The following is a 17,869-nucleotide window of genomic DNA, read 5'->3' as shown; positions in this document are numbered from 1 at the left end:
GGGACCATTCTCCTGTTTGTTTTTGTGCCAAACTTTAGCTGTCAGACTGATGGCCTGAAATTTGACTCTAGAATTGGTTAGCATACAGAGAAGTTCAGGTCACAAGCGCCTGGTCCTGTGAAAACAAGTCCAAACCATTAACCCTCCACCACTGTGCTGACAGTTTTTATGAGTTGTTTGTGCTTATATTCTGCGTTTGGTTTTCCCCAAATGTGCTTTGTATTTTGACCAAAAAATCTCCACTTGGGTCTCATCTATCCAAAGGACATTGAAGTCTTGTGGTTTGTTCAGATGCACCTTTGCAAACCTAAGCTGTACTGGCATTTTCTATTTAAAGAGAAAACGATTTATCCTGGCAGCTCTTCCAAACAGCCCATTCAGTGGCTTGCAAAAGTATTCGGCCCCCTTGAACCTTCCCACCTTTTGTCACATTACAGCCACAAACATGAATCAATTTTTTTGGAATTCCACGTGAAAGACCAATACAAAGTGGTGTACACGTGAGAAGTGGAACGAAAATCATACATGATTCCAAACATTTTTTACAAATAAATAACTGCAAAGTGGGGCGTGTGTAATTATTCAGCCCCCTTTGGTCTGAGTGCAGTCACTTGCACATAGACATTGCCTGATGAGTGCTAATGACTAAATAGAGTGCACCTGTGTGTAATCTAATGTCAGTACATACAGCTGCTCTGTGACGGCCTCAGAGGTTGTCTAAGAGAATATTGGGAGCAACAACACCATGAAGTCCAAAGAACACACCAGACCGGTCAGGGATAAAGTTATTGAGAAATTTAAAGCAGGCTTAGGTCTGCAAAAAGATTTCCCAAGCCTTGAACATCCCATGGAGCACTGTCCAAGCAATCATTCAGAAATGGAAGGAGTATGGCACAACTGTAAACCTACCAAGACAAGGCCGTCCACCTAAACTCACAGGCCGAACAAGGAGAGCGCTGATCAGAAATGCAGCCAAGAGGTGACTCTGGACGAGCTGCAGAGATCTACAGCTCAGGTGGGGGAATCTGTCCATAGGACAACTATTAGTCATGCACTACACAAAGTTGGCCTTTATGGAAGAGTGGCAAGAAGAAAGCCATTGTTAACAGAAAACCATAAGAAGTCCCGTTTGCAGTTTGCCACAAGCCATGTGGGGGACACAGCAAACATGTGGAAGAAGGTGCTCTGGTCAGATGAGACCGAAATGGAACTTTTTGGCCAAAACGATATGTGTGGTGGAAAATTAACACTGTGCATCACTCTGAACACACCATCCCCACTGTCAAATATGGTGGTGGCAGCATCATGCTCTGGGGGTGCTTCTCTTCAGCAGGAACAGGGAAGCTGGTCAGAGATGATGGGAAGATGGATGGAGCCAAATACAGGGCAATCTTGGAAGAAAACCTGTTGAAGTCTGCAAAAGACTTGAGACTGGGGCAGAGGTTCACCTTCCAGCAGGACAACGACCCTAAACATAAAGCCAGGGCAACAATGGATGGTTTAAAAAAAAAATGGCCCAGTCAAAGTCTAGATCTAAATCTAGACTTTGACTGTGCAAAGCACTGTATTTTTCTAAGTGCGCTGTCATTAACTTTTGCATTTAACTTGCTAATCGATGCTTGCAGAGTCTCAGATGTAGCTCTTGGATATCTTGCAGTTTCTCTGAGCATTGCACAGTCTGACCTTGGAAGGAATTTACTGGGTCGTGTACTCCTGGGATAACTTTGGCATTGTGTTAACACATACCCAGCACGCTGCTAAAATGTCTTCTTTTACAGAGGTGCTCACAACTGATGACTGATGAACTGATGGCAACTCATTGACTTTTGATAATCAGCACGTTGGCTGTTCCTTATCCTCCTAATTCGTATGGAGGCAATCAGGGTTTACTGAGTATTGTTCAGAAGACTGCATTGAATCCTACGAAAAATGTTTTTAAAGTGAATAGGTTAAGAGATATGTGAAGAAGATGAGATGTTTTCCTCGTACATGATAGGATAGTTTGTATAAATGTAATTCAGCTTCTCAAACTAAAACAATTATTGGTTTCTTAAAATGTTAATAATTAAATATCAGCATGTGAGGCAGCTTGCTTACTTCAATCTGATCCTTAATTTGAGAGATCAAACTTGGAGCCTTGACTCATCTGTTTTTCATTTGTACTGACTGTTGTTGATCACATAACATGCTTTATTGTTTACAACAGTGTAACCTGTGAATACTAGAAGCTTCCATATCTCCTTGGGGTCCTCTGTAGTTTATTGTTTTCCAGCTAAATGTTCTCTGCCTTTTATAATCATATGCTTCCTGGTATATGATCCCTTTCATGTTCACCTGGGAAAACAAACCTGCCTCCCCACCCAAGTATCAGTTTAACAAGGCTGAACTTTTTTATTAGACATGTTTCTGTCCCAGTTTCCTTTGTTCGGTTTTATGGGGTGTAACAGTAGCAGCTCTTATATTGCTGGTGATATTTTCAGGTGATGAAGCAGATGAAGGAGTTTGGCAATTCCATGGCTGACGGCAACAATGAAACGCCAAAAATGGGGGATCCACACTCTGTTTTCAAGGTTAGCCTCCACAGAGAGACATCGCTTCTGTTTATTTAGTGACTCTGCTCATTTTCAGCTATTCTTTGACTCAAGAAGCATTGTTTGAATCACAAAATAATCCTTACTTATCTTATAACAGGCTTTGACATGGGAGGGCCTTCCGTGATCATTGTGTGCCCTAGATGCTCATATTTACAGATATAATATCAAACAGATCCAAGAGTAGAAACAACTGTGACCCTGAGTGTTCAGAGCAGTCGGTGCCTGAGCTTTTAACTCACTTATACCTACACTAAAGCCATAATTCTAATATTTTGACATGTGTAATATTTCTGTAATTACTTATAACTCATAACATAGAGTTTTGGTTTGGTTTTCCTCTTTTTCACTGAGGGAAGATGGACAGTCTTCACTTTATTTCAAAATGAATAATATGTAATGATAGTTCTGTTTTTTTGTACAGTCATGTGATCTTGTGGTTTTCACTGATGCCAGTTTGAAAACGTATCAAATAATGCACGACTTCCGTAAGTGTTAAACAGTATCAAACATTTTAAACATTGTGGATCAGTAATGCTAATGTGACTGATACTTTTTTTTTTTTTAAACAGCAGGGGAGATAATGTTTTACACTACTGCGACAGAGCATTTACGTGGAGAGCAACAAAAGGAACGTGTGCGTTGGTACTTTCCAGAGACCTGGATCTGGATGGACACAAACACCAGGTGATATTTCAGTGTCAGACTGTAGAAACAGTTGCCTCCTGCTGTTTCATGTGACCTTTACTCTACATATTGAAAAATAGAGTTTAAACAAAAGTTTTCAAATTTTATGTAAATTGTAAGGCTGCAGCACACAGACACCAGAATTTCACACACGCAAAGCACAATTTTCTTGAACAGTTGATATAAGAACACAGGTCACATTATTTTGGAGACAGTTGCATTTAAAATACTGCAAAAGGCAATATCAAGGCAGTTTATTTTCTTCACACCGAGTGCCACTATGTACAGGTGAAGGAAAGGGATTTGGGGTCTCTAGGGGTCACGAGGGCAATGAGGGGAAAACGCACACGGTTAATTCAGACACAGGACTTCTCCTCCCAGGGATTCCTTTTCGCGCTCACACCGCACCAACACACCACATTCACAACAGATCAGTAGCAGGTCCTCGGGTGGGGCATGCAGAGTCAGGCATGAAAAGAGGAGATTGGTATCAGAATAGCACTTCAAAGAGAAACTTGAAGAAAGCTGCTGAATACAGGAAACACTGACGAAGGTTACACAATAATCCAGCGACGAAGCATTCCCAGTGGCTGCCTTAAGTAGAGGTGGACCGATTCGATATTTCGTATCGGTCCGATACTGACCTAAATTACTGGATCGGATATCGGAAAGAAATAAAAAATGTAATCCGATCCATTAAATCACGAAAGCGCCTCACAAAACTTGCGACACGCTGTAACTCGCCTCATAACCTTAGCACATTGAAGCAGTATTCATCACGTGATAGAGCGGCTGTGGCGTGCGAGAGGTGTCGGTGGTCTGGTTCAGCATTTGGAGCCTCGCTACCAATCTATATAGTAACTGTTAAGTCTAATATACCCTAGTAAGCTATAGTACTTTTTCCTTTAGGAAGGCTGTGCAGTCTGCAATTCTGTTGAAGAAAGATGTTGAATCTATTTAATATTTCTTGAAAAAAAAAAAAAAGATTTCTGTGCATTTTTTTCCCCCCCCACACTGCATCAAATTAAAGTTGATTACGTCAATTAAGCATCATGAGGTGGAGGGTTCCCTTTTTCTTTTTTTTCTTTTTTTCTTTGTTGCTGGGAGTTGAAACCCTATTAGTTAGGTACTCTAATAGGGTTTCAATAGGCACTTAAGTACTCTTTAAAATACCAGAATAGGGAGGATGGTGTAGGTTTAAGTTTATTAGATTGATCAGTATTGCTGAACTATGAAAACATTTTTTGCATACAGGTATAACAGAATAGCTTTAGTGTTGTTGTTTTTTTTTTTGTTTGTTTTTTAACTTGAGTATGAACTTAGGCAAAATGCAGCAAGATATTTAAAAAACAGTTTTATTGATTAAAAAAACACTATATCGGATTGATATCCAAATTCATCATATCGGTATCGGACATAAAAAAGTGGTACGTGCCATCTCTAGCCTTAAGTAGGGAGCCTGTGAGAGTGTTGGTCAGATGATTGTTTGCAGGTGCGGGAGCCATGGGCGGGAGTCACAATGAACTCCGCCCCGGTAGTGCGCAGGGCGCGAGAGGGGAGGGAGAAGGGGCAAAATATACAGAAACACTTGTAGCCATACTGAGTCTGCTGAACAGGCACAGAGACCATGACAATAGCAGGAGTAAAACAGGTGGAGATGTTGAATTCAATCAGTCCACTTAGCAGAAGTGAGGCCAAGAGGCTGTCAAGAAATGCAGTTCCTCTAATGTCCAATAAATCCACAGACCCCAAAGTTAACAGCAGAAATAAACATGTTTATAGTTTGGGAAAAGCCTCTACTTTTGTTCTCTGTGAAGGTTCTCATTCATCCAGGTCAGGGGTCGGCAACCTGCGGCTCTTTAGTCCTTATAGTGCGGCTCCGCGTGGTTTGGGAAAATAGAAGTATTTAGTTGAAGTGTATTTTATTTATGTTAGTTCTTGTTTAACTTGTAGTTCTAAATTGGAAGATTATTGTGATATTGAAATATAAGAATACAATTATATTCTATTATTTTTTTCATCGCTCAAAATAAGCGTCACACTCGTGGAAGCTGGTATATCCGCTGAAACACCACGCATTTATCGAGACTTTCAGCCCCAGGTAGGCCAATTATTGACCTTTGGTAAACTATGTTAAAAACAAACACTGCTCATGCCTCACAGATGACAGCTTACAATCCTGCGTAAAGATGAAAGTGACTTCGTACAGCCCCGATTTGCAGACGCTGTGCGCAGACATTCAGGAGCAGAAGTCCCATTGTACCATGGCAAGCCTGACGATGTTTGCATGAACACGCTTTTCAGCATCTCTTTATTGACCACTTTTCACACACGGTTGCTATACACAGCCCGACACATACCAACACAACAGCATAGAGAGCACAGACGTTCAGGTGGCGAGGGGTGATTGCGGGTGCTGCTCAGGTGCGTCCGACTCCCCTGTAGTGGCGCTGCAGACCACGCCCCGCCACACACGTTAACCAGGTAAATTACATATTTAGGCAGAATTTTGCAAATATCTATTTTTCTTTTCTTTAGTAGTATAGTGCTTTTTTTTCCAATTATTTTTTTAAAAGCCAGGTCAAGGCTCCAAAAGCCCAAAGGCGAGTAGGGTGGCAGCTCACAACAGTATTTGTTTGCTACATGGATCATTTTAGTTCAGTTGGGCGTCTTTCCTTTTGTTATATTTCTTTAAGAGTGTTAATTACATAATTAAATGTAATTTTCTCTGTAGCACTTCATAGATTTCATAAGCAACACACCTTAGTTGTTCACACAAAGCATAAAAGTAAAAAACAATAATTACAGTGTTATCTTCATTTTAGATGTCAAAAAGCATTTGCGGCTCCCAGTGTTTTCTTTTGTGTGGAAACCGGGTCCAAATGGCTCTTTGGGTGTTAAAGGTTGCTGACCCCTGATCCAGGTAATTGTGGTCTAAGTTTGGAAAGAAAAGCGTCTGGGCGTCTTTAAGTTTTTTTGAAGATGCTTCACCTCTAATCCAAGAAGCTTTTCAGTTCCAAGAGTAATTGGTGGAGAGTCCCAGATTTTAAACCCCATGGGAGTGTCCCCAAGAGGGTCTTGGACCCCCTATTGTTCCTCTACCTAATCACACAGCCAAGGTGTGAAAACTGTTTTGGCTCACTGTGGTGGGACGTGGTCTGCGGTGCCGTGCAGGGAGGGTGGATGCCGTGCATCCTTAATCACGCCCACCGAGTTAAAACATGGGGACTCAGGGGTCGGTGTGTATTGTGGTGTGATGAGATGTAAATAAATGGCTCATAATTGCGATCTGTGGTCCCGTCGTGCCATATTCACACCACAGTCACAATCAGCCAAGGTTTTGGGTGAACCCATTGTGAATCCTAGCCTCACTCTATCATGTGATTTATTGAGGTTAAATGGCCCAGGATGTGAGTGGGTGTTATTTTTGCTGTTACCTTGGCATATAACCTTAGGAGATGATGTCCCATATACATTCATATTTATGAAATGATAAAAGATATTACCAAGCTAACGCTGAGTAAGCTGTGGTGCAAAACAAAGGCTCAAACAACACAAAGAAGGTGAAGCCACAAACAGTCAGAGATCTCATAGATAATGGTCAGGATCTAAGTTTTTAAGAACTTTTTTTTTTCTTCTCCAAATAACCATTCTCCAACCTGCAAAGACAAAAGACAACGCACCTCCAACACCTAACATTTTAAGTCAGTAAGCAAACATACTGTTTGTAAGAAAGCTGATGACCTGCATGGTATGATTCTTCAGAAACCGTTGGGTCAGATGCAGTTTTTTAAAATTTAAAGTTCTCTCTCTTCTTTTTTTTTTTTGCCGTTTGTTGCAGTAATTCAAACACAAAGGAAATGGCGCTAACTGTACCAGACAGCATCACAACCTGGATTGCCACTGCCTTTGTGATGTCTGAGAATCTGGGACTGGGAATTGTAGAGCAACCAGCAGAGGTATTAAGGTTTATATATTTAATTCATTTTAATTTTTAACCCTGTATTATTAAATTTATTCACAGTATGGCTTTTTGGCTTATTAATCTGAGCAGTAGCTGTTAGCATTAGCATCTCTTGTAACCATGTTTTCTATGCAACCTTCCTGCAGCTGACAGTGTTCCAGGATTTCTTCCTGTCCTTAAATCTTCCGGCCTTCATCATCCGGGGAGAGGAGCTGCTGCTGGAGATCATTCTGTTCAACTACCTCCAAGAGGACCAGAAGGTGAATCTGCTTCTCCTCAGACACAGGCAGAGTGTACATTAATATAAGAGTCTGCCAGCATTAGACAAATGGGTCATTTTTAACCCTTGGTACGGTGCTAAATTAGCTTTATTATGGAGACTGCCAAAAATAAAATTAAACGAATAAGTTAGAAAAAAGAAAAGTACATGTTTAAAAATAAAAAATGTTCAACTGTGTGGTCTAAAGAATGTCCTATATTTTATATATAGGAATATAAATATGGACATCAAAGAATTACTTCTCAAAGTATACTGTAAGAGAAAACCTTTTCTTTAATAGTTAAACAGCTTTTGACCTTTGGAAAATTCTTTATTGTTTTTATTTATTTTATCGGTTGTTATTTTAAGAGTGTGTGCTTTCTTAAGTTTTGATCATGATAACTTTAATTTCATTTTGTAAAGTTTTTTAACTATTATTTATCTATTTGTGGGATTTGAGGCAATAAGAAAACAAATAAAGAATATTAAGTCAGAAATATACATTTATGTCAAATTTATAGATTAATTATTTCCCATATTTATTTTTTTAAATAAAATATTTATTTTTATTACATGTAATCATAATCTGTATGTATTTATGTAATAATAAATTTTGGGCATTTAATTAATTGTTGCATACTTATGGCAGCTTCTGCCTGCCATACATTATTAAATCACAATACAGTACAGCAGAGTTAGACTTTTGTAAGATGCTGCCACCTAGAGGAACCATAAGCAGACAGTATAATAGAAGGGTGGCTGCTTTTTAGTTCAGTGTCCAGGATCTTGGTGGTATCAGTGGTGAGTTTCTTTGTTTTCTTTGAACCGAGAGTGTTGAGAACACTTAAAATGTGACCTTTCCCACACATATCTGCGTCTTTTTAAATGCGAAATTCTGTTTAACCAATGTATATTGGGGGTTCTTTACGTGTCAAGTTGCCATAATCTAAGGTGGCATCAGTATTTCTGAAAATTGATATGTTCTTTAAACCCTTCATGAAAGAACAGGCCTCTTTGGTTTCCTCCGACTCCCTTTGTGCCACGTTAAATGTGATCACTCTGTGCCTTTGTCGTTAGGTCACCGTCACTGTTGCACAGAGTGAGACCTTCGAGTTCGTCTTCCCAGACAACGAGCAGCTCTCCACGCCCGGTGTTCATCCGGTGTTTGTGAAGAGTGAAAGCGGAGCCACCGTCCTCGTTCCCATCAGGCCGCTGGTCCTCGGGGAGATCCCCATCTCTGTGAAAGCCAACTCGGATGCAGTGTCCGACTCTGTCCACACAACAGTGTTAGTTAAGGTGCGCAGTGAAAAATTTCCACAGTCCTAAAACAGTTCAAATAATTAATTTGGCTTAAAAATACATTTATTTGTTGTTTTTGTAGAACTTTAACTCCCATGCTTAGATTTTATTATCAATATGAACTTCTGTTATTATCAAGCCTGTTATAATACTACTACATTGTTAGTCTTTAGTCTGACTAGATCTTGTTACTGATTGGTCTCTAGGCCTGAGGGGCACCAAATCTCTCTATTAGCTTTTACTGAGAAGGAGCATTTTCCAGGTTTTAACAGATAACAAAATAACTTGTGAAATTGTGACAGCGGAAGTTGAACGTGTATATCCTGTTTGTAAAGTGCCTGTCAGCCATCTAAAGCACAAACAGGCAGGGAACTCTGCTAACGTTACCAATCCTCGCCATCTACTCCACTGTAACTAAAGAAATGTTGACCTGGTTTCACAGCTCTGCGTTTCCCATTTCTTACTCACCATTTTTGTTTGCCTTCATCTTTTGCATGTCCATTCATCCTGCAGGCCGAAGGTCTTGAACAGTCATTTTCCACCTCCCTGCTGCTTGAGCTTTTACCAGCAGGGATGAGCCTGTCTAGAAACGTTACGTTTACCTTCCCACCAGATGTTGTGGAGGGCAGCGAGAGAGCTTCAGTTATGGCTGTCGGTATGTAAACACACCAGGGAGAAACCTTGAGTAACAGATTCAGATCACCTGAGATTGCAGGCTGATTCATGGTAAACAACAAAACAGAAGACAATAATTCCTAAAAATAAGGTTTACTGAAGTTGTTTTCACACACAAACTTTGGAAAGTTTGGAAATATTCCACAGATGTCCTTTGTCACGTGTAGGACTTAGCAGGAAATGGTTTATTTCAGACGGCTTTTCATCAGGTGAGGGAAGTACCTGGATAGAGCGTAGTGTATTATCGTAAGAAAGTACTATCCTGAACTTACAAAACTATGGAGGCGCCTTTTTGACTGAAATTTAGAAGATGAAAAAGACAGTGGAACAATCACCACTTTACCCATATCGTGGCGATATGCTCTTTTAAAATTTACCAATTTCTTTCCTTTTTTAAAGGGTTCTTCCAGTAAGTTATCAAAAAACAGACTAAGCATCCAGGGTACCAGTGATTGTTTTTGTTCCTCTTCCTCATAAATATTAAATTACTGCAGATTATTGTTATTATGATTTAGATTGTCAATCTTGGAATAAGTTACATTTGCATATGTTGGTTTTTGCAGTTTTTAACAGAGTTTGAATACATTTTTCAGCCCTAAAATTGTCATGTGGATATCTCCTGGACATATGATTTTCTAAGAGATTAAAAATGCTGAAAAAAATTTGAATTAAAAATGCATAAAACTCCAACCCTCAATAGTTTACTTCAAGGGCCTGTAAGCTCAGAAAATTACAAATAGAATCAAAGTAAAATGGCCTCATTTAATATGCTAATGTTCATTAAAAAAAAAAATCTGCTGATTCTGATCAGGTAAGAGGCACCAATTTCCTTTGCAGCCTTTACAGCATGTACAGAGAAAACATCTAAAACCTTTTACTGAACCCTAAGTAAAAAAAAAAAAAAAAAAAACTAACTTCAAAATTTACCCCACACCTATACATACATAAAATTTTGAGATTTTTTTTGTTAAATGCTCCCTCCAGGGTAAGCTGACTGTGGTAATTTTAATATTAATTAACGCCACTGTTCCAAAGTACTACAGAAATAATTATCCCACCTTTCCTCAAACTTCTAACATGCATCCTGCTATACTGATATGCACTATGCAGTTATATTTAGTAAGTAAAATTTATTTATAGCACATTTCACAGATAAAAACCACAAAGTGCTTTACAATAAGATCAGACATACAAGTTAAAATTAATTAAAAGCCTGTTTGTATAAAAATGTCTTCAGCTGCTTTTTAAAGGAGTCAGTAGAGTCTAGACAGCGTAAAGACAAAGGCAGAGAGTTCCACAGCCTAGGTGCCAGTGCCTGAAAAGCCCGATCCCCACGTGTTTTAGACCTAGTACGTGGGACCACCAGTAGCCTCTGACCTGAAGACCTAAGTGCTTGGGATGAAGCACGAGGTTTCAACAGGTCAGAGATATACTGGGGAGCTTCACCGTGCAGAGCTCTAAAAGTTACAACTAAAATTTTAAAATGAACCCTAAAATTTACAGGCAACCAATGAAGAGAAGCCAAAACTGGAGTAATGTGTGACCTCTTGTTTGCACCAGTTAAAAGTCTTGCCACTGCATTTTGTACAGACTGAAGGCGATCCAGAGCTGATTTGTTGAGACACGTAAAAAGACCGTTACAATAATCCAAACGAGAAGAGATAAAAGCATGAAGAATCATCTCAAGTTCTGCCTTTGACGCCAGTAGTCTGAGTTTAGAAATGTTTCTTAGATGATAAAAACAGTTCCGGACAAGTTGTTTAGAGTGTTTCTCAAGAGACATTGAACTGTTTAACTCCAGTTAAACGGGAGTATGTTTCTCTCGTTTAACTGTTGCTAAGTTGAGCCCACTAATATTGGTTTGATGTGGCAAATCTTTTTTTCTTCATGGCGGAAAATGTCTTATACTTATAAGTATCCATTATTGTCTTCTATTCTTTTTAAATGCAAGAAGTTTAACTGGAAATTTTGCTGCTGATATGAAAAGCATTTGTGGATTATACCATGTAACTCCTCAAACCAAAAGCTACTGTTTGAAAATTTTAATTAAAATGACTCACCTGTGCTCTGTTTTTCCATTAAATACAAATTTTTTTTCTTTTTCTTGTTTCCATCTCGATGAAGGTGATATCCTCGGTCCATCCATCAGTGGTCTGGACTCACTGATCCAAATGCCTTATGGCTGTGGGGAACAGAACATGATTAACTTTGCACCAAACATCTACGTTCTCCAGTATCTGGACGCCACAGGACAGGATAGCCAGAAAACCACAGACCAAGCCATAAACTACATGATGCAAGGTAGAGCAACAAGTCATGCACCATGTTACATTAACATGCCACAGAAGGATATCTGACAAACGTGTGGCTACTATTTCTATATTAGTTTTAGCTTTATGAGGATGTTTTCAAATCTGTTAATTAAAAAGGTCAAATTCAAGATCAAATACAGAAAATGTTCAGGTTGGAGATTCATAGTGGGACCCACACTCTTTTATTCCACTTAGTATCAACCCTCTTTAACTTTTATTTTTTAAGGTTTGTTTTTAATACATTTTCTTCCTTGATACATACTTAAAGCTGGTTGTAAAAATGGGGGCTTGTCTGGGATATTCGAACCAAGGTTAGAACTTTAGCCTTTGTTAATCCCATCTTTGTTTGAAAATTCTGAACTAATTTTCTTGTCAGTAAAGCTGTTGGTGTTCCCTTTCAGTCGATTCTCTCGGCACAACACATACAGTGGCTTGCAAAAGTATTCTGCCCCCTAGAACTTTCCCACATTTTGGGACATCTCTTGCACATAGACATTGCCTGATGAGTGCTAATGACTAAATAGAGTGCACCTGTGTGTAATCTAATGTCAGTACAAATACAGCTGCTCTGTGACGGCCTCAGAGGTTGTCTAAGAGAATATTGGGAGCAACAACACCACGAAGTCCAAAGAACACACCAGACCGGTCAGGGATAAAATTGAGAAATTTAAAGCAGGCTTAGGCTGCAAAAAGATTTCCCAAGGCTTGATCATCCCACGGAGCACTGTTCAAGCGATCATCCAGAAATGGAAGGAGTATGGCACAACTGTAAACCTACCAAGACAAGGCCGTCCACCTAAACTCACAGGCCGAACAAGGAGAGCGCTGATCAGAAATGCAGCCAAGAGGTGACTCTGGACGAGCTGCAGAGATCTACAGCTCAGGTGGGGAAATCTGTCCATAGGACAACTATTAGTCGTGCACTACACAAAGTTGGCCTTTATGGAAGAGTGGCAAGAAGAAAGCCATTGTTAACAGAAAACCATAAGAAGTCCCGTTTGCAGTTTGCCACAAGCCATGTGGGGGACACAGCAAACATGTGGAAGAAGGTGCTCTGGTCAGATGAGACCGAAATGGAACTTTTTGGCCAAAATGCAAAACGCTATGTGTGGCGGAAAACTAACACTGCACATCACTCTGAACACACCATCCCCACTGTCAAATATGGTGGTGGCAGCATCATGCTCTGGGGGTGCTTCTCTTCAGCAGGGACAGGGAAGCTGGTCAGAGTTGATGGATGGAGCCAAATACAGAGCAATCTTAGAAGAAAACCTGTTGGAGTCTGCAAAAGACTTGAGACTGGGGCGGAGGTTCACCTTCCAGCAGGACAACGACCCTAAACATAAAGCCAGGGCAACAATGGATGGTTTAAAACAAAACATATCCATGTGTTAGAATGGCCCAGTCAAAGTCCAGATCTAAATCCAATCGAGAATCTGTGGCAAGATCTGAAAACTGCTGTTCACAAACGCTGTCCATCAAATCTGACTGAGCTGGAGCTGTTTTGCAAAGAAGAATGGGCAAGAATTTCAGTCTCTGTGCAAAGCTGGTAGAGACATACCCTAAAAGACTGGCAGCTGTCATTGCAGCAAAACATGGTTCTACAAAGTATTTACTCAGGGGGCTGAATAATTACGCACACCCCACTTTTCAGTTATTTATTTGTAAAAAATGTTTGGAATCATGTATGATGTTTGTTCCACTTCTCATGTGTACACCACTTTGTGTTGGTCTTTTATGTGGAATTCTAATAAAATTGATTCTTTTTTTTTTTTTTGGCTGTAATGTGACAAAATGTGGGAAAGTTCAAGGGGGCCGAATACTTTTGCAAGCCACTGTACAAGAGGCTTGTATGCTTACAAATGGCGAGCCTTCGAGCAATGGTGCCAGGACTGCCACACTCTCCCATTTCAGACCACTATTGTGGATGTTTTGACATTCCTGCAGGAGCTGCTGGATAAGGGCCTTTCATTTTCGACAATTAAGATTTATTTGGCAGCTATATCTGCTTGTCATATTGACTTTGACGGGGTGACACCAGGCGCACATCCCCTCGCCATACGTTTTCTGAAAGTGGTTTGCCGGCTGAGACCTGTGCTTAAGTCCAGTGTCCCTGCTTGGGACTTGTCTTTGGTGCTGGAGGTCCTTTGTAGCCCACCGTTTGAACCCATTGAGTCTGTGGATATGAAATTTCTTTCATATAAGACTACATTACTTCTCGCTTTGGCTTCGGCACCTGATGGCCACAAGGTCATATTGCGTCCAAATGCTGCCTATTTTCCCAAGCTCATGCCTGCATCTATTAGCTCAATGGAGTTTGAGTTGCTGAGCATTTGTTCCCCTCCTTTTGCATCTGAGGAGCAGAGGAGGATGCATTCTCTTTGTCTAGTGCGTGTGCTATGCACCTACATTGAACGCACTCAGAATGTGCGTTTATGTGACCAGCTGTGTGTCTGCTTCGCTCTGTCTAAACAGAGGCTGTCTCACTGGCATATGGCACCAGAGGTCTTGCTTTGTCCCAGTGGGTGAGAGCTCATTCCACCAGGGGGATGGCAACCTCGTGGGCTCTTTTTAAAGTGGTGCCTGTAGCTGATATTTGTGCGGCAGCTAGTTGGGCATCACCACTCAAAATTTTGCGGTTTTATCGGTTGGACGTTACAGCCCCTTCAGTGGCTCATACCGTCCTTTCTGCTGGGTCTACCGCTCACTAAGGATGTGGTGGTCCGATTCCGGTTTGGTGGCTGCTCTGCAGGGCGTGTATATGGGCTGGGTTTCGTCACTGATTTCTAGAATCGATTTGATTCCGATTCACAAGGTCCCGAATCGATTCGATCCACGATTCGATTCAGTTCAATTAGATTTGAATCTGGGAAATTTTGCCTCAGACAGTCAGAAATATTATAATTCAGATCAGTACATTTACATATTTTTGTATCTATAAAAAAGGAGGCTGACACTCGCAAGACTTTATCAAAGGTGTAAGCATCACAGCAGATGCCTTTGTGTCAAAGTAGCTGAAGATAAAACGCAGAAAAACATGAAGGTGATTTTCCTGGCCTGGGATTTTATAAAAATATTCTGCAGTACATCAAAAACGAAAGAATCAACATACGAACATTACCTCTGAAGTTACAGAGGTTTTATTAGAGACACGGCTAAGCATGTTGCATAATTTAAAAAAGTTTACATTTGTTCAGAAGCCTATTGAACAGCAGAAATTAGGTTTTCTTTTCGGAAGTAAGGAAAAAAAACAGCAGCCAAAAACGGTAGACCTGTGCGTAACAAGCAAGCGAATAATGCAGAAAACAGATTTTTAGACAGGAAACTGTTCTTGAAGTACACAGAGAGCGAGAGCTGTGCATGAAGTGTGATTTTTATCATGTTGGAAGCAAAACAGCAAAAGTAAGAGGGAATTCATGACGATGTTTATGTGAAGTGTAGTTTGGATCTTCTTTTGCTGCTGGTTCAGTCAATATAGTTTGGAGAGAGATAAAACTAACAGCTTTAGAATCAGCGCAAAAAGGGCGTAAACACAAAGCGCGGACCCGCCGAAACATCAGAATCGGTGAGCTGTCGGCTTTCAGCCCCGACCATGTCCGTGCCATCGGGTGAGAAAGGCGACATCTCAACACAAGGTGGCCCCACTGAGCAGTTTGGCTCGGTGAAGAGCGGCTATCGAACTGAGGGATGACTATGATGACAGCGGCTATATTTGCAGGCGGGGCCGTGCGCATGTCATCACACGTCATCTGCCTTAAAGGCGTGAATAAAGGTTTCTTCAGCCAAGACACACGAGGGCATGATATCCCATACTTATGTGTTTCACCTCCTTCCTCTCCTTCAGGGAACAGAAGTTATAGACATAACTATTTGTTTTCTTTTAATCAGTTACTTTACAAGCATTGGGGTTTTCATGTGAGAAGTGATAACAACTGTAGTTCCTACTGTGTGTGGTTTCCAGACCCATTTCTTTGATGTTTTATTTGTCTTTGGTTACACCTAGTTACTCTTGTTTGCATATGTTGCTGTATTTCCCTTATGGTAGGTTCAGTTTTCTTTTCGTCAGGTTTGATTTTGCAGCATCTGATCTGAATAGGAGACCAGTGAGGTTCGTGTTTTCACTTTGGCATGACAGATTGTGGAGGTAGACACAATGTTTTGGGAACATTTGGAAACTTACCAGAGGATAGGTTTCAGTTGCTATACCAGTACTGATGTTTTTAGCCCTGTCCTCAGTACTGCAGCAACACAAAATTTCACGAAAAGGAAATTAAACACACTAAATTCTGCTAGTCATGGTAGTGCTACGAAGCCTTTTTGATTACACAAACCAGGTCTGAATTCTCATAGGAAAAAAATATGAAAAATCTTTTTTTTAAATCTCTATAGAATACAAAGTAGCTTGATCTTGGAGTCATTATATATTCTTTTCTTTCTTCCTACTTCCTTGATTCAATAATTCCCTCTAGGAGCTTCAGAGTAGTCCCCAGCACAAAGCCTTCCTACTCACCTTGTTCAGCCTCCAACTGTCACTGGCTGTGATGCTGCTTCTCCGAAAGATAGCTAGCCACAAAGAAAATGGTAACACTGTTAGTAAAAATGTGTTCTTGTTTGCACATTAAAGACCTTAGCTTCCTTAAAAAGTAGACTGTGCTCTGTCCTTTCATGCAGACAGCTTAATGTCTAGTGTTCAAGTCTAAATCCAGGTATTTATAGCTTGTGCTTGGTCCATAGTGTTAACATCTTTACATCTTTCACTAGATAGTAATGGTTTTTAATTTAAACCTGGCCCTGCTACATTTCTTTCTCCTTTATCTTCATCATCTACATCTAATTCAGTGGTTTCTTTTTTTGCTAGGTTCCCCCTTTGTTTTACAAGAAAATCTCCCCCAGCACAAACACGTCCTCCAACCACACACACACACATATATGTTTTCAAACTCCATTTCAGTTTATTTCGCACCTCAAACATTTAGTAATAAAAGTAAACTGCAATAAATTACAGGTAGCAATAAAATAAACTACTAACTCTTTTACGCTACATCCACACCTACATGGTGTTTTCATAAAGAGGCTGATAAAGCATGCGTTTGACCCGTCATCCACACATAATAACTCCTGTCAAGTTGGAGATTTTCGAAAACTCAGTTTTTGCGGAGTGCGCACTCCAATCTTTTCCGGATGAGGGGCTCAGAGTAGAGCTGCTGCTCCTCCACATCGAAAGGAGCCAGTTGAGGTGGTTCAGGCATCTGATAAGGATGCCCCCGGGCGCCTCCTGGGCGAGGTTTTCCCAGACATGTCCCACTGGGAGGAGGCCCCGGGGCAGACCCAGGACACGCTGGACAGATTATATCTCTCAGCTGGCCTGGGATCGCAGGGCTGGATAAGCTGGAGGAGGTGGCTGGGGAGAGGGAGGTCTGGGCTTCTCTGCTTGGGCTGCTGCCTCTGCGACCCGACCCTGGATAAGCGGAAGAAAATGGATGGATGTTAAATGTTCAATCTAAATATTATATTTAAATCTAAATGTTAAATCTAAATGTTACAGGAAACTAAATACTTAGCTAACATGCAAATTTATTGTATGGCTCAACGGAAATACCAAAATAAAAGCTTTATGAAAAATTCCAGTGCAAAAGTGTGCCGGTAGTGGTCAGATTGTGTCTGCTTTCCAATGATGGTCACTTCTCACCGCCATGAGCTGCCTCACTTCTTGTCTACCAGGACATCCAGCGATTTAGCTGAAAACATCCAAAGATCCGTTTTGTCAGCCATCCAAAGGTTCAGCAGTAGTGGACTCTCGGCAGCTGCAGTCTCCACTTCACAATCACTGCAGCACATGTCCAGCCAAAATCGCTGGACATGTTCATGCTAAATGTTGTGAAAAATGACTCAAAAAACATGTTTTTGTAAGGTTTTGAGTTAAATGTGGAAAAATGTTGTCGTTGATTTCAGCATGTTTCACTTTACAAATGGCGCCCCACATACCTTGGCACTTGTGCAGGTGAAGCCAAAGGCAAGATATGTTTCATCAAATTTTCTAGTCTTTGACTTGGAAGAAAGTTGGTTTGGAAACATATTTGGC

The 17,869-nt window shown here is 40.6% G+C and overlaps 1 protein-coding gene across 1 annotated transcript in view; it reads left to right on the top strand.

Moving 5' to 3' along the window:
* Positions 1–17,869, top strand: part of cd109 (CD109 molecule) — a 46,467-nt gene that overhangs the window by 15,229 nt on the left and 13,369 nt on the right. The window contains exons 16-23 of the mRNA XM_085432640.1: positions 2,481–2,570; positions 3,016–3,079; positions 3,164–3,278; positions 7,120–7,237; positions 7,389–7,502; positions 8,579–8,797; positions 9,314–9,455; positions 11,600–11,776. Of these exons, the coding sequence (XP_085288766.1) occupies positions 2,481–2,570; positions 3,016–3,079; positions 3,164–3,278; positions 7,120–7,237; positions 7,389–7,502; positions 8,579–8,797; positions 9,314–9,455; positions 11,600–11,776 (1,039 nt within the window). The remainder of the gene's footprint in view (positions 1–2,480; positions 2,571–3,015; positions 3,080–3,163; positions 3,279–7,119; positions 7,238–7,388; positions 7,503–8,578; positions 8,798–9,313; positions 9,456–11,599; positions 11,777–17,869) is intronic.

The sequence above is a fragment of the Copadichromis virginalis genome, linkage group LG15, assembly GCF_057382275.1.
Source record: "Copadichromis virginalis isolate Kocher_CV1m ecotype Utaka linkage group LG15, C_Virginalis_male_GT1.1, whole genome shotgun sequence".
NCBI lineage: Eukaryota > Metazoa > Chordata > Actinopteri > Cichliformes > Cichlidae > Copadichromis > Copadichromis virginalis.
The sequence above is the reverse complement of the archived record's forward strand: the minus strand, read 5'-3'. Positions and strand labels throughout refer to the sequence as shown.